Source organism: Conger conger, chromosome 18 (genome assembly GCF_963514075.1).
Source record: "Conger conger chromosome 18, fConCon1.1, whole genome shotgun sequence".
Lineage (NCBI taxonomy): Eukaryota > Metazoa > Chordata > Actinopteri > Anguilliformes > Congridae > Conger > Conger conger.
In genome coordinates this window covers 21,028,037-21,044,488 of record NC_083777.1, presented here as the reverse complement: position 1 = coordinate 21,044,488, position 16,452 = coordinate 21,028,037, and the positions used below count along the sequence as shown (strand labels likewise).

General features: G+C 38.4%; 2 protein-coding genes across 6 annotated transcripts; both read left to right on the top strand.

Annotated features, from left to right (window-relative positions):
* Nucleotides 1-692: 692 nt before the first annotated feature.
* On the top strand, nt 693-5,814 carry LOC133117980 (ubiquitin-conjugating enzyme E2 D4-like). The gene is made up of 7 exons (XM_061227562.1): nt 693-849; nt 2,613-2,676; nt 2,770-2,801; nt 3,401-3,478; nt 3,569-3,674; nt 4,496-4,589; nt 5,325-5,814. The coding sequence occupies exons 1-7, from the start codon at nt 826-828 to the stop codon at nt 5,368-5,370; spliced, it is 444 nt and encodes a 147-aa protein (XP_061083546.1). The 5' UTR covers nt 693-825; the 3' UTR covers nt 5,371-5,814.
* A 2,742-nt stretch (nt 5,815-8,556) lies between these two features.
* On the top strand, nt 8,557-15,892 carry LOC133117865 (transcription factor A, mitochondrial-like). 5 transcript variants are annotated; one of them, XR_009706324.1, is made up of 8 exons: nt 8,557-8,714; nt 10,168-10,307; nt 10,406-10,476; nt 12,459-12,608; nt 12,787-12,882; nt 13,331-13,387; nt 13,516-14,167; nt 14,520-15,892. XR_009706324.1 is itself a non-coding variant. In XM_061227346.1 (8 exons), the coding sequence occupies exons 1-7, from the start codon at nt 8,650-8,652 to the stop codon at nt 13,696-13,698; spliced, it is 762 nt and encodes a 253-aa protein (XP_061083330.1). In that variant the 5' UTR covers nt 8,557-8,649; the 3' UTR covers nt 13,699-13,716; nt 14,520-15,892. The 5 variants fall into 5 exon arrangements, 3 of the variants coding, with proteins under 3 accessions (XP_061083330.1, XP_061083328.1, XP_061083327.1); XR_009706325.1 differs by having other exon boundaries at nt 14,517-15,892; XM_061227346.1 differs by having other exon boundaries at nt 13,516-13,716.
* The last annotated feature ends 560 nt before the right edge of the window (nt 15,893-16,452 follow it).

Here is a 16,452-nt window from a genome sequence, read left to right as displayed (position 1 = left end):
TCAGCATGGTCAACACAGTCTGTTTCCTTTTGGGGGGTCTGCAGAGAGGCACACTTATGTAAAATGCCCTACAAAGTCAATGCTATCTAGGTCATGAATTTAAGGAGCTGATAGTTGATATACACATTTCTAAGTAACTAATTAATTACACATGTTTATTATGTTGCATACACAGTATTGATATTACAGAATGTATCTATGTTTGTGGTACAATGAGCCCATGATGACTCCAAGTAGCCAGGGAATGTACTTAAATGTACACTGGCATGTAGTAGCTACAGAAGTTTTTATTTTTCTGCCATTCTTGCAGCACTCAAAAGAAACATGTCTAATGACATTGGTATTAGTCATCTGCTTTGCATAACTGTGACTTAATCAACATTCATGGAATGTTTAATGTGTGTACATCGCCTACCCTGATCTAAGACCTTAACCCGCATTGCTCCAGGGGGGAGTGTCCCCTGCTTAGTCTAATCAACTATAAATCGCTTTGGATAAAAGCTCCAGCTAAGTAATAATAATAATAATAATAATAATAATAATAATAATAATAATAATAATAATAATAATAATACACATGCATATTTATTGTTCCAGCTGTCGCTTTAAGAGGAGGGGTGAACGGGGAAAACTCAATGTCCCATAATGCAATTGTTCTAACTTTACTGAACAAAAGCCGGAAACAAAAGAAATCGCAAAAATCCTAAAACACACCCTTGTGAGCTGTTCGGGGAAATAGACATAAATAGGTTGCTTTGACGAGAAGAGTAGTTACCGGAACGACGAAAGGTAGTGGCAGTTGTTAACGGTAGGGATTTGGTCGTCATGGCTTTGAAAAGAATAAATAAGGTGAGTGGAAACATGTATTGGTTAGCTTAGCTAGCTAACGTTACTAGCAATTCATAAACAATACTCCTCAAAATCAGGCTAGCACTAGCTTACTGTAAGACCATTTTAGTTGTATAGCTAGCTAGTTGGCTATCGATAGCTTCACATAGAGTGGCTACAGCAACGCTACAACAACGGCCTTATCGATAACGGAAACGGCTGGTCCTTAAAGCCCCTTTACTTTAAGGTTATGTTACTTTAACAAGCTAACGTTCATGGATCACTGATGGAAAAACAAAGTTGTCTTAATTGGAGTAGCTTGCTAACGTTAGCTTCAACTTACAACTATCCAGTGCTCTGCTAATGTTAGCTAGATAGCCGTTTTCGTTTACTGGTAAAGTGGTCAGCTAGCTTGATAAATGAACTGCCGACAAAGCTGACTTTGGTCGCATTTACATTTTTGTGACATGGCTAGCTAAGGTGGCAAGCTAGCTAATATTGGATAGGTTGACATATAGTTAGCTGGCCACAGCTAGCTACAGGAACTCTTGGAAATGACAACTTTAGCTAAACCAGCTAGTTCTGTCTACGACATTAGCTAGATTTTAATGTTTATGTTCTTTAGCCAGCTAACATCACTGAATCGGCATTCGGCAACCTGGTCAACAAACCCTTCAAACGCGTTACTCTGCAGTTGAAACAATGGCTAACGAAATGGTGGCTAGCTCATCTTGGGCTCGTTAATATCGCATTTCTTCCGTTGCCGTGCTGGTCTTTGAACGTGATTCATCCCTAGTATAGCAACTAGGTGTATTTTGTTTTATTATACATTTTAATTGTATGGTGACTATTTCTGGTTTACATGACCTGCTGTAGCATTAGCTTGATCTGCTTGGTGTGGCATTATTATAGCTAACGTTACAGCTAGCTAGCTGCCTGCCTAAAACGGGTTTAGCTCGAAAACTAGCTAGCCTAATGTTCGTTTGATATGAAACCCATTATTTGTTTGACATCGATCTGGTTTACTTGATGGGTTGACCGATGTTAATTCGATATCCAAACGCAGGGTATTTTACGATGGCCAATATAGTTAACTTGTAACCATCTGTCATTTGCGGCCTGACATTTGTGTGTTCCAGCTAGGCCCCAGAAAGCTTATAAGAACTACCCCAGAAGTCCATATCTGTAACGATAACACCGAGGTATATCTTGATCATTTGTTTATAGTGTCGTGGTTTATATGCATCATGTTATTAATACAGCGTGGTAGGCTGGGTGCCGTGATATTTATTGGTGTCTTCACAAACGCCGAGCTAAGTTGGATGACCAGCCTTTGATGATGTAATTGCTAGCTCGTTTGCCAGAAAACAAGGTATTGAAAATACGACGTTGCTGTAGGTGTTCTGTAACCTAACTTTGTGGCTTGAACAGCTGGTTAACCAGCTGGTTCATGCAGTTTCACTGTATCCATTGAGCACGTTATTTCACTGCTGGGAGGTGGGGTGCAGTGCGTTTTTGAAGTTTATTTTTATGTTCATACCGAAATGAGAAAACAGTTTCAAAGCTAAGAGCCAATTCAAGCCTATGTCCAGGATACAACCTGTTCTATTAAGTGAGTCAGTTGCCAGATTTATAAACTGAGACAAACCTAAATGAATGTGCGGAAGAACTTTGTGTGTCCCCACGTCCTGACTTGCCTGACATGCTCCACTGTAATAATTTAAGGTTCTGGGTAGGTTGGCTTGCATGTACACAGTATGCTTAAATGTTTGTTCATTTTACAGGAGCTAAAGGATCTCCAAAGGGATCCTCCTGCACAGTGCTCAGCCGGACCAGTGGGAGAGGACTGTAAGCTTCTATCACTCCTTTCGCCTATTTCATAAGTGCCCATTTCATGGTTGATGTTGTGATGGTTCAGCATGTTTGTTTGTTTCTTTGCAGTGTTCCACTGGCAAGCAACAATAATGGGACCTGTAAGTAAAGTCACATTTATTTTCATGTGTTTCAGGACATGTTCTTGCTGGGTAGCTATGTTATACTCTTTTTGGTTACTAGAAACTTTAAGGCTGGTATTTTGAGGCTAAGGGTGTCTCTGGATTTACACATGAAATGTGAAAATGAAGTAGTGAAAGATAAATACAGCAGGGATACCTGGAAGCATCGTAGTAAAACCACATTTCTAAATCTCCATGAACATCTGGCGATGCATATAATGTCATAAAATACACTTTTAAATAAGTAGGATATCGTTGGTATTCAGTAAGCACTACAGTAGCTGATCGGAAAGGGCTAAGTGCATAAATTACGTACGAAATGTACAAGGCTACCCTGTATGGAATGGATAATCGAAATTTGGTCACACGAAAAAATAACATCAGGAGTCCATATTAGCTCAAGTGCTCCCTTCGTGGGTCGCATGCATTATGGCAGCAATATTACTGCAATGTTCAATTGGAGATTCCAAAATGAGAGGGCAAGCATGTCTGGCTGCTGGTATGTGGTAAGTGATGAGCAGGACCTTGGTGTATAGTGTGGTGCAGCACTCTAATGATGGTATTGTGTCCCTTCCCAGTCTGACAGTCCATACCAAGGAGGAGTATTTTTCCTCACAATCCACTTCCCCACAGACTATCCGTTCAAACCGCCAAAGGTTGGAAATCTCATTTATTTTGAATTATAACTGACATTAATGTAATGCATGTGCTGGTGTGAAAAGTAATATGTGTATTCTTTCCCATAGGTAGCATTCACAACAAAAATATATCACCCTAACATAAATAGCAATGGAAGTATTTGTCTGGACATCTTGCGATCACAGTGGTCCCCAGCGCTAACGGTATCAAAGGGTAAGTGTCTTTCATGGGTTTCTGTTCAGTACTATCTTGCAGGTGTTTATGTGAATGTGTTCAGTGCTATTGAAATTGAGAGCATTAGAAGTGTGTCCTCCTTATGGCACAGCTTATGAATTGTGATGTTGTGGGCTTAATTTCCTCACACTGACATTTCCCCCACTGCCAGCGTCATTTGGGGTGTCAACTTTTCTTATGACATTGAAGCTAAGGAGAGAAACTTAAACCAAACCACAGTTATGTTATGTATGTTACGTAAACATGAAGCTGTCAGTTGGCCTGTCAGTTTATAATGCATCATGTAAACTGGGAACTGAGAGTAATTTACCAGTTTACCAGCCATTGCAGTTGTGTGTTTAAATACTGACTTAAATATGTTTCCAAATGTACAGGAAACATTTAACATGTTGTACATCTTGTGCATCTTAATTTAAGTGTAGCGGTATAGAAACAATACAACCCGTTGCCTGTAATTGTCAGAAATACCCACAATTAATGAAACAAGTGTGCAAAGTTAGTTTGTTGACCCATGGGCGAGAATGTTTTTAATCATTCTCGGCCATGGGTCAACCCTGGTCCTGGAGAGCCACAGGGCGTGCTGACTTTCATTCTTACTGAGCACTTAATTGATCAATAAAAGCAGTTGTGATTACATTCGACTCTCCTCACCTTGTTTCAACCGAATCAGTTACTGATTTTAAGGTGAAAACAAAATCCAGCACACCCTGTGACTCTCCAGGGCCTGGGTTGCCGACCCCTGCTCTTGCCGGATTGGAATTGACAGGAAAGCCATCTGACTGACAAACCTGTTTTTCCAGTTCTCTTGTCTATATGTTCGCTGCTTTGTGACCCAAACCCAGATGACCCTTTAGTTCCAGATATAGCTCACCTCTACAAGTCAGACAAAGACAAGTGAGTATCATTTTACGTTATTAATTTGCAGTGAAATCCAGTGCGACGTACAGTTGATTAGACTAAGCAGGAGACAGTCCTCCCCTAGAGCAATGCAGGGTTAAGGGCTTTGCTCTAGGGCCCAAGGGCTGTGCGGATCTTATTGTGGCTACACCGGGGATCGAACATTGGCCTGGCATGAGCATCTATAGATACTGAAGTTTCCACCTGTATTTAAGACTCAAAATTAAGGTGATGCTCATCTCATGACAGGACCTGGGATATTTATTCAGCGTTAAATTTGGTTTTATAGTATTCACTCTTTGATGACTAAAATGATATATGATAAAGCTGACTGGACACTGGAACAAAATGGTTTCAGTAAATTGGCCAAAGCAATACTTGTGCATGGGATTAATTTGGATTACTTTTGTTTGTTTCTTTTTTTTTACATTTTATTTTATTTTATTTATTTTTGTAATTTACATTGTAGGGTAAATTATTGTAAAATTATTTGTTTACATTTATATATTAAGAGTTACCATTATGGAAATGGGGAGGGGGGGGGACACCGGACTAATTATTTATTTTGATAACTGGCTAAGTGCCATGTGTAAAATGTTTATGAAGGTTATTATTTTTGTAATGTCAAGTGTTTTTGTGCAGAAACCCTACCTGTTTGTAGATAAATTAATGTGAAAACTTGAGGGTGAATCATAACAAATATTAATGCATTTTTTGCCCTCCATTTTCCAGATACAACAAACATGCCAGAGACTGGACCAACAAGTATGCGATGTGAAGTACTGTACATTATAGAGAATTTTAAAAAGTAACTTAGGTAATATTATTAAACATAACATACTGTTAACATTTATCATTAAATCGGTCACCATTAATGAATGAACTTAGTATTTTATAGGAAAATATTCCTCAGCCCGACATTACACAAAAAGGCTTTAAGTTTTGCATTGCAGTCAATTTTTTTTTTTTACCCCTCTATTTCTTTTCTTTTTTCTTTTTTGTAACTGGTTTTGTTTTATTCCCATTTGATAAATTATTATACAGTTGCATTTTTCTGGTCGCCCAAAGTCAAAAAGACCAACTCCCCTCCCCCCTTTAGGTACAGTATTTTTTTTTCTTTTCTTTTTTTTTCTTCCTATTAGAGATTTTTATTGTATAGTAAAAGCTATACTGGATCTATTTTTATTATTTTGCATTAAAAGTATAAAAAAGACCTGAAAAATTGTGTTTCGTTTTACTTTCATCCGGTTGAAAATTATTTCTGACGTTCGACATAGTTATTGGTGATTATAAAATTTGGGCTGAAATGTTTTGTACTTGTATCTTCTATTGGAGCTCTAGGCACCGTCACCATTTAATATGGTCTATTTACACATGCACATATTTACACTCCTTGGTTGCAATACATGTGTATACAGAATATGTATATATTCACCCTGGCCGTCTATGAATCATACTGTTAATTCTATAGCTGACTGTAAATTAATGTCTTGTTGACGTTAGCAAGGCTACTATTGCCATGTTGTGATTATGAATTGGATGGAATACTTCAAACTGGGAAATGTTCCTTTTCCTTGAAACCCGAGGGAAATTGTGATTTTTGGCAAATCATGTGACTAAAGTCAGTGTCTCCGTTTGAGTGTAGAGGGACAGAAACAACATCGAAATGCAACATGTTCCATGCAATTGTCACTAATGGCACATGTATGCTAATACAATTGTTGTTGTTAATCACTATAGTTGATTGGTGCCTTGACAGGAAAGCCTGACTGCTTTTCAAACCTGTTTCTCCTGTTTATCTTCTGTGGATATGTTGCATTTGCAGCTAGAAATGGGATGGGCCCTTCCTGTACTTTTATTGAGTGAGCATAAGTAGGATGATATTCCTAAATCATATAATGAGATATTGCAAATGTTCATTATATACAGCAAATATGCGATCAGTGGGTTGATGTTTTTAAGAAATTATCCTAGTTTAATATTCTGTCCGAATGTCTATTACTGAAGCCATGTGCATTTATGCAATGTTCGACATTCAGTGGCCTTGTGGTTTTCTTCTTATCCAGTCATAGAAATGAGTAATCACATGAACACTCTATTGGAAAATTGGTTGAAGTCATGTTCTGTTTGACTTGAGATCACATAGCTGAAAGTGGACACGCAGTGCTAGGAGAGAATGCAGTGGACCTGGGGGTTATATCACGAAGCAGAATTACTGAGACTGCTGGATCCGTTGGCTAAGTAAAACCTGGAACCCTTCCAAAACTGGAACATGGACTGAAGTAAAAACCACTTCCAGTTTTACTCTGGACTTGACCAGCTATCTCGGTAATCTTTGTGATGTGCTCCCCTGAATCAGAGAAAGGAGAACAGTTGGCTGTGTACCAGGGAAGGGGACAGCACAAGGTAGTTGGGTGCGATTGCCCAAGTGGCCATGGGAGGAGGGGGCAGACATGATCATGAGTCAGATGGACCACTGGACCTCAGGACCTCAACAATAGATCAGCTTGGAATCAGGTTGAACTGACAATCCAGGTAACAAAAAGCAGGACTTGTGTAGAGGTCCCACAAAAAGCAAGGCTGTTCATTTTATCATAAGTGAAGGTCAACAATTGTTTCAGACTTTTTATTGATTATATGATTTTTATATGATATATTTTTTTATTGGTATTTACATACATACAATGTTGCATATTTGTGTTTGTGATGTTGTGTTGTTCGTGGTATGGAACGTGCTGTGCCATACCACTTAATTCTCTCACTTAATTTCCTGCATTCTGGTGAATTTTTATGAACCAATTTGCTCCTCTTCTGCATCAATTTATTGTGTAAATTTATTTTATTTATGGAAAGGAAAAGCCATCATTCAGGTAGGCTACCCATAGTGACACAAATGAAATTAAATATAATTCAGTAAGGCTCTCAGGCATTCTGGATTTCATATATTTATTCTCCTGTCTGCCGACAGTCAAAATCACAAAGAATAACCTACAGTATTTAACAAACGATCAGCTAACATAAAAGATTAGGCTACCTTTGTTGAACTCTACATGGGGCCCTAAAATGATCCAAAGACCTTTTGGCGTCTGTCACTGAAATAAATGAATTTTAAGCTTGCTAAAATAGCCCATCTGGGACAAAAGGAATTTAAACATCATCCCTGATTATCCTGATGATCAGTATGGGTCCAGCTGCATGAGATAACTTTTTAAGTTAAAAAGGCGAATATTTCAACTATTAAATAATTATGAAACAGTTCTCATGCAGCTTAGCTTGCATGACAACCACCTAAACTAGGCCTAATTCTTTCATCTTACTCTTTTTTTAGCACCAAAAAAGCACCTTATGTCTCCTTTGCTCTTGCTCATGTTGACTCATGTTGAATGGAAGTGGTCATGCATTTGAACTAATACAATAGCCTTTAGCAAAAATGGGTTTTTAATATCTACAATTCATCCACCATTGTCCATCAGTGTTCACTAATAAGCAATAATATGATATTAACATTTTATATTGATAGCTAATGAAATGCCAAGCAGACACTGGAAGTGAAAATCATGCTATTAGCTCCATGGATGTAGCAGATACTCTCATTCGGAAACACTGAAGGTAAAACAAGCGTGATAGTTACTTACTCTAGACTCACTACACTATCATGCTTCCGCAACGGTAGACATATAGCAACTGCGAGTCAGCGAGGCTGGCCGACCCAGCAAGGTTAAGATGGTATGGTCCAGTAGGAGTGTATGAAATAATTGTAAAATAGGTAAGAAGGATATCTAAGCTTTTAGACCCTCTCTGCTGTTATTTTTTACCTGTACTAGAGAGGAGGTTATCATTCATTATGTTTTGGGGGGGGACAAATTCACTTCTTCTAAATATTGAGGGGGACATGTCCCCCCTGCCCCCCCCTAAATCTACGCCCCTGCATTAGCCAACAGAGTTTCGGGGGCGGGGACTAATGAGCACATTTTCAGCGCGCCTGTCGCCCTTCTTGAGCTCAGCCCGCTAAATTTCCTGCGGTTTACTGATGTGATGTTAGCTGACGTTAATCAACATGTTATCCAATTTGCTATGTCGATTGTTGGGACCTGTCACAAATACTCCACAAATGTTTGTTCGGTAAGAACAATATAGCTAGTTTAGTTTCACTGCAAAGTGCAAACGCGATTTGGCTTTGAGAGTTTGTGACCTAGCATTTTCTGTAGCTAGCTAGCTAGCATAGGTGTGTATGATCGTGGTTGCGAATCAGCGAACACGTTTGCTATAGCTAACGTTAGTCTAAGTATTTTCCACTGAAAGCATCAAACGATCAAACCATTTATCTAACTTCAGTAGCTAGCTAGGTAAATCGTGATTATTTTAACCGTTAGCTAACTAGCTAACCGTTGTATCAATCGTATACATTTGAACGTATAGCGGATGATGGCTATTTCTCTGCTATATCTATGCAGCTAGCTACTACTGATGGGCAACTTAAAAAGTGTAGCTAACGTTAGCTAATGGAAGGGGATTCTGTCGTTTTCGCGCTCACCAAGACAAGATAACGTTACTAAAGTGTCTTGAAGAAGTGATTGTTGCTACCTTCACAACTTCGCAGAGCTCTGTAACGCCGCTCCGTCTGCGACGAATGTTTTGTTACCCATGTAGGAGACATTTTGGTGAGCAGTTTATGACCGTGGTTATCGGCCTACCCTGATTTTGGTGGCTAGCTAGTTACAAGGCCAAAGCAGAATGCGTTAAGAATGTTATTGGAGAAAGTTCAGGTCTCGGGGCTAGGACAAGATCGGTACCTGCTAATGCATCTCTGTGACCGTAATCAAGTTTCTCTCCTCGTTCTCTTCTTGTCTGGCCACCTAGTCATTGTCCCCTTATTAATTATTTCAGCAATTATGGTAACATTTATTTAGACTTAATTTGTGATGTATGACAACTGTCATGGATCTCAAAGCACTCTACATTGAAGGGGGGCACTCACCTCGACTGTTAGTCAATAACATGCATATGCATTGGTGGGCCAGCGCAGAGAGCATGTACACCAACTGGATTAACTCAATGTGGAAATCTGGTGTTTTCAGCTTTAGCCTAAATCCCATCATTTATCATTGATTCATTGCCAGAAAAAATAGTTTAAAATAGTCTAAAATAATTAAATGCATTTCTTATGATGGGTAACACGCAGTTATCTGTATTCTGCAAATGATTGTGGGAAAATTGGGGTTATATTATGATACTGGTTCAAACAAGCCCAGCAGACCTTCCATTTTTTATGTTATCAGTTTGGATAGTTTGACAAAGTTAACGCATGGGCCATGGTCTGTGCTGGTCAAACATGTCAAGAAAACTGCAACATTATTCATTTGGCTAGCTAACTGCTATTTACATTACACCGGATATGATGGTGCATTCCTTGTGTTTATAATCTGATAACCAATCAGATTTTCCTGATATAGCATGACTCCTACCAACCAAATACCTAGGCAATGATCAACAATTCTATACACTTAGTAATTACACTGAACGTATGCTTAGCATTACCGAATTCTACTGAAGGGCATTTTATTTCTGAATACAGGAGTCCCTGTGTCCATGTGCATTTGGTTCCTGTAGCTAAGAGCTTTAGCACAGGCTCTGGTGACCCACCGAAATTTCCGCTGAATGGATACGTGCGATTTCTACTGCAGCAAAGACCTGTGATTGTCAAGCAGTATCCAGGTATGCTGAGTTCTGCTCTGTGTGATCCTAAATAAGGCGTTTCCTCTGGTGAATGATGTCAACAGATTTGGTATTGAATCCAAGACCTCTTTTTTCAGGTATTACATTTGTCGACGTCTCTAGAAAGATTGCACAGCAGTGGCAAAGCCTCACACCTCAGCAGAAACAGGTAAGGATGTGTATTTCCATTTGTTTGATGGATGAGAAGTGATCTGATGTATTCAAATGTTGACCATTTTTAGCTTTTATAGAACAACCAGCAGGTTCAGCTCTGACAAATCTAACCATGAAAATGTTAGAAGATTCAAATAAAATACTGGGATAGTGCAATGGAGAAATCAATGTCAAATCAACTTATGTTGAAACGGAGCAATAACTGTTGGATTTGTTGTTGCATTTACCAAATGTTTGTAAACTTTCTACTAGGGATGTGACAAATCCATTGGTTTTTGTAACCGTTTAGCGTACCATCCCATTTTTTAAACGGTTAATTGTGTAACTGATACTGCTTATGATCGCAAGGGGTTCTATCTTATTTATGGAAAAAAAGAAAAAAAGCGTTGCCTACTGACTAAAATTGTATTGCATTTTCAAACTTTAAAATCTTAAATTGTTATATTTGAATATTAACAATATAAGTCAGATAATCGCCTAATTGCCAAATTAAATATGCTGGTTGATAGTGTGTCTTTAAAAAAAATGTATTGTTTAAAATGATAATTCTTTGTGTTTTCATTCCTCTTCCCTGTGGCTTCTGCGTGACAGACTTGATTGGCATGAAATGTGCCCAATCTGGTTCTATTGAGAACTTTATTACAGACAGGGTTGTGTACTCGAAATTCTGTTGTCACATTAAAGGTACGATAGGTAAGATTTTTGTGTTAAAGCATTGTTACCAGACCACTGTAAATCCCTTCCTATCATTGAAAAAGGCTTACTGACATGTTGTCTCGCCCTCTGGCTGTGTTCATAGTCCTTACATTTGGGTTTCGAAGTGTACATTTGTCGGGCCATCACTCTATCAAAACATTGTACAGCTGTACAACAATTCAAGAACCAATGGTGCGGGGGCTTGTTCGTGTAGCTGCCCGAATTGCACAAGCTATCACTGAATCGTTTTAACACAAAAATCTTACCTATTGTGTCTTTAGTAAGGTAGAATCAAATAAATAAATAAAAAAGCCTAGTTAGAAAATGTATTTGGATTTATTATGGATTTAATAATACATTACATTACATTACATTATGTTAATTAAATTATGAACAGTGGTTACACAATTATAGCCTTTAGTTTTCAACTTACTTGGTAATGTTACGTGCAAAATATGTTCAATGATATAGCCTGTTGCTTTAATTTATATGTACGGCATAGTGGAAAGCTATGTTAAGTTTGCTGGGAGTTTGAATTTGGGTGTCAACGAATAAACACAGAGTCCCATGAGAACCTAAGAAACGCCATACAGTAAGCCATAAGTGAACCACAGCTACAGATTTAAAACACACAGAAATTTGTTGATAACTATAGTACTGCATCATTCAGTTCCCTGCAGTGTTTGCATTCTTGAAATAACCTCCTGAAATAACCAAAGATTGCTTGCTAGGTCTAGCTTCTCGAGTGCTAATTTAGAATGTAAACATACGGACAGGAAGTTACAACGCAGCCAGAATCCTTCTTTAAATTGTCTGACCAATTTGTGTCTTTTGTCACTGGTGGTGAAGGCGCATTTATTTTAAACTGAGATTCCCTTTTCATCTTCAGGAAAAAAAATAATATATATATTTCTTTGTAAAAGCTTACAACTCCAGTTCGGTTAGCCAGTTTAAATGTTTAATTGTTCACACCCCCATTTCCTACCTATATCAGATGACTGCATTTTGCTACCAATTATCAACAGGTATTTTCCAAAACCATTCTAGCATTGGAATTTTTTTATCTATTTATTTTTTTCAAAATGGGGGCAAGACAAATAACCATGTAGCATTGACCAAATCCTGCTTAGTCCCGCTAAGATTGTGTTTCCTCAACTGTTACATTTCATACCTCCCCTGTCTCGGAACCGCAGTTACCCTTCTTTGCATTTTAAGAGTTTCTGTATCCATCTTCTGTGTCCTTCATAAAAGCCTGGTGCATGTGTTGTGTTTTGTCTGAAGCCCTTTGAGAACACGGCACAAGCAGCCATGGACAAGTATAAAGAAGAGCTGAAGCACTTCCACGCCCGGCTCACTCCAGAGCAGTTTGATGCACTGCTAAAAATGAAGCAACAGAAGCTGGTCACAAGGAAAAACCTCAGTTTGAAGAGAGTGAGAATGATTGTCCTTTATTTTCATGAAGTAAACAATTATTTATTTCTGATAATGTGTGCTGTTTACTCTCTTCCGCAGCTTCTGTGAGCAGAGCAGGATGCGAAAGCTTTTCTGCTGAACTTTGCTGTCTGTGCATTCATTTTGTCATTTTATTTTCTGTGTGTGCCATGCTCAGGAGCTGACACGGCTGGGAAAACCCAAAAGGCCCAGATCTGCCTCGAATATATTCCTTTCAGAACGCATGTCATTGACCGGTGGTACAACCATGCAGGTACTGTAATTGAGTGTTAAAAGGTTTTGCCTACCCATCATTTTCTCCATACATATAGGTACATGTAGGTCAGACAGTCTTATTCACAATAACTTGCACAACTAACATTTCAAATTTATTGGGCATCGTTGCTGGGCAGACTTGCACTTACACTGAAAGTCTTTAAAAGTGGAGAACATCAGTGGCTGTCTCTAGAATACAAAAGTGGGATATCACCAAGAAGGCCCATTTATAATCAATGAGTGTACATTAAAAAAATAATAATAATCATATTTTACTGAAGCAATTAAGCCTTTGGCTCAAGGTTTCAACAGCAGTGTTCTTGGGAAACATAAACATATTTTCCCTACACTTGCCTTTTTTAATCTATTGTACTGTTGCATTTTGTTGTCTGAAATCTACTGGTGAATATAACTGTGATGCTGACAGCATAAATCTATCTGATTAGGCAAAGCTGTCATCATTAATGTCCGACTGGAAAAAACTGGACGACGCGCAGAAAAAGGTGAGGTTTAACATCACATAAACTCTCCAGCAAGCTGATCCTAGTCCTAGCCAACATGTGTTAATTTCCATTGCAAAGATGTGATTAGTTTGACGGGGAACAATTGGTGTATGCTTTTTTTGTTAAAGACCTACCGGCAACTTGCAGAGGATGATAAAGTTCGCTACACACATGAGATTAAAGCATGGGAGAAAAACATGGTGGAGATTGGGAGGGAGGATCTGGTTCGAAGTAAAGACAAGAGCAAGAAGACAAAAGTGAAAAGGCTGCCCAGACGGACTTCACCAGCCCAAAAGAATAAAAAGGCCTGAAGAGTGATTCTACTGAAAGTAAGTTGCCACTCTGACTCATGTGACTCTGATGTAGGAAAGACGTCAGTATTGAAGTCTTCACCAGTATCTCTTGATGCTACTCCACAATTTTACATAATTAGCCATGCAAGAGAACCTGGCACTCATTTCAGTTGAAGAATCCAGTCTTCAAAAATGCACAGTTGGAATGGTGGGATTCTTTAAACACTGGTGCAAATGGTTTCTGAAGACCACCTTCATTTCACTGAGGGAAGAAAGAAGTCCCCAAAAACATCTGAATAAATGTTGGCATTTATTGCTTTCTAATATGGCTGAATAGTGCCCAGGCATAACACCACCATGATGTATAAAGGGAAGAACCTGCAGTAACCGAAATGACTGATGTGATTGTCACAGAGGAGTGGGAGCAAAAGTGTAGCAGAGATTGGGCACTATACTGCAGTGTGACCAGGGACTGCACTGCCATGCGGTTAGTTAATGTCTTTTGTACAATATCATACCGAAGGTTCATTTTTCTGTATCATGCAGGTCTGTTTTGTATACCACCTATAATGGCTTAATAAATGTTTTAAGTGATTTTTTTCAAAAGGTATTTGAATATTATTATTTTTTTACATTGTCACACACTCTGAATTGACTAAAAGAATAATTCCTTGACTGAAGTATATTTTATCCTGCTACAAATCCTGATTCAGTTTAGTTTTTCTGACAGATCTCTGCTTAAAAGTTGTAAAAAGCAATCTGTGACCTTGAAACCCTTTCCTAATCACTTTATATCCTAATGGTTGCTCATGTTTCCTTCAAAACTTTCTCTTCAGCAGTGATTTTCATGAAACTGCGAGGCAGGCTTATGCAAGTACAGATCATCAGGAAGCCAGGGCCACCTGCATACTCCAATCACACTGTTCAACACAGCCACATACAGTCCCCTTAAAAAGTATTGGAACGGCAAGGCCAATTCCTTTGTTTTTGCAATATACTGAATACATTTGGGGATGAGATAAAAAGATGAACATGAGACAAGAGTTCAGAATTTCAGCTTTTATGTCCTTGTATTTACACCTACATGTGTTAAACTACTTAGAACATAGCACATTTGGTATCAGACCACCCAATTTTAGGTGAGTACATTTAAGTAAATGAAAGTAAATGACACTTAATATTTGGTAGCATATCCCTTGCTTGCAATAACTGCATCAAGCCTGTGACCCATTGACATCACCAAACTGCTGCCTTCTTTTCTGATGCTTTTGCTGCAGCTTCTTTCTGTTGTTTGTTCCGGGAGTTTTTTTTCCTTCAGGAGGTGAAATGCATGTTCAATTGGGTCTGGTGATTGACTTGGCCAGTCTAAAACCTTCCACTTTTTCTCCATAATGTCCTTTGTTGTCTTGGCAGTGTGTTTTGGTTCATTGTCATGCTGCATGATGAAGTTCCTCCCAATTAGTTTGGACACATTTCTCCGTAGACAGAATGTTTTTCTGAATTCATCCTGCTGCTGCTATCATGAGTTATATCATCAATGAAGATTAGTGAGCCCACTCTAGAAGCGACCATGCAAGCCCAAGCCATGACACTTCCTCCATTGTGCTTCACAGCTGAAAATTGTGTGGTCTGATATAAAAGGTGATATGTTTATTTAACAAATCTAGATAAAAATATCAGCTGAAATTTGGATCTGTCATCTCATGTACATTATTTTGACCTCAAACTCAATTGTATTCAGTGTATAACAAAAAAAAAATGAATTGACCTTTCCGTTCCAAATTTTGGACGGGATGTGCTTGTAGATGAGAGTAATGGTTGATGCACCATGCAGTGAAGATATTTGTCAAATGCTCCTACCGAATTTTGTTGTTCATGTGTATTTCTCGACAAAATTGTATGTTATATACCTGATACTGTACGTCAACCAGACAACCAAAAAAGCAGTATTTAAACCAGCAGATTTGTCTCACATTTTAGAAGGGAACTAGAGCAACTGTAGCTCCTAAACTTTTCTAATGTGATTTTTTTTGTATGTCTTCAAAATGGTAAATATTTGATGTATACTGTATTAAAACTGGTGTTCCTCAAATAACATTTCATTTGAATGGATTGTTTTATCTAAATGGATGGAAAGGACTCCCAGCATACCTTCTTGCTATTTTGGAGTGTATGGAGTTTTATTATGAGAATAAACAATCGCTGGCTTGGCTTTCTGTACTCTGGGTAGTTCCATTGATGTTGTTTTTAGTTGTCTCCACAAGAGGCCAGTACTTATCCAGTCTGCAGACAAAGGAATGAAATTTGTTCTATATTGAGATTGAATGACTAACCTGAAAAACGAAATAACATTAATTTAGTTGTAAGTTACAGCTACACTTAAGTGCTGTTTTAGTCTGTTTAAGGCTGTAAATTGCTAAATTAGATTAATATTTAAACAAATAAACCACAAGACCAGTTGTTTACGTGAATTAGTGCAACAACTGGTGTTCTCATGTGCACTTAACATTTGCCTGGACACTTTTCAGTTTAATCTTATTTTTGGATTTTTAACAGTAGTTGTTTAGTACATTGACTTGGCAGCTGTGTGGCTAACTCAGGTCTCTGGTGTGATTCTGAGGTGGAGCATTGCCATTTTACCTTTCATTAAGGAGCTTAACCTGAAATGCATCGGTACTGTACCAACTTCATAAATGATAGTGCGTATAAAAGACGGAAACTTATGTTGGTTGCTCTGGATAAGTGTGGTACAAGTGTAGCTTCTGTAGCACC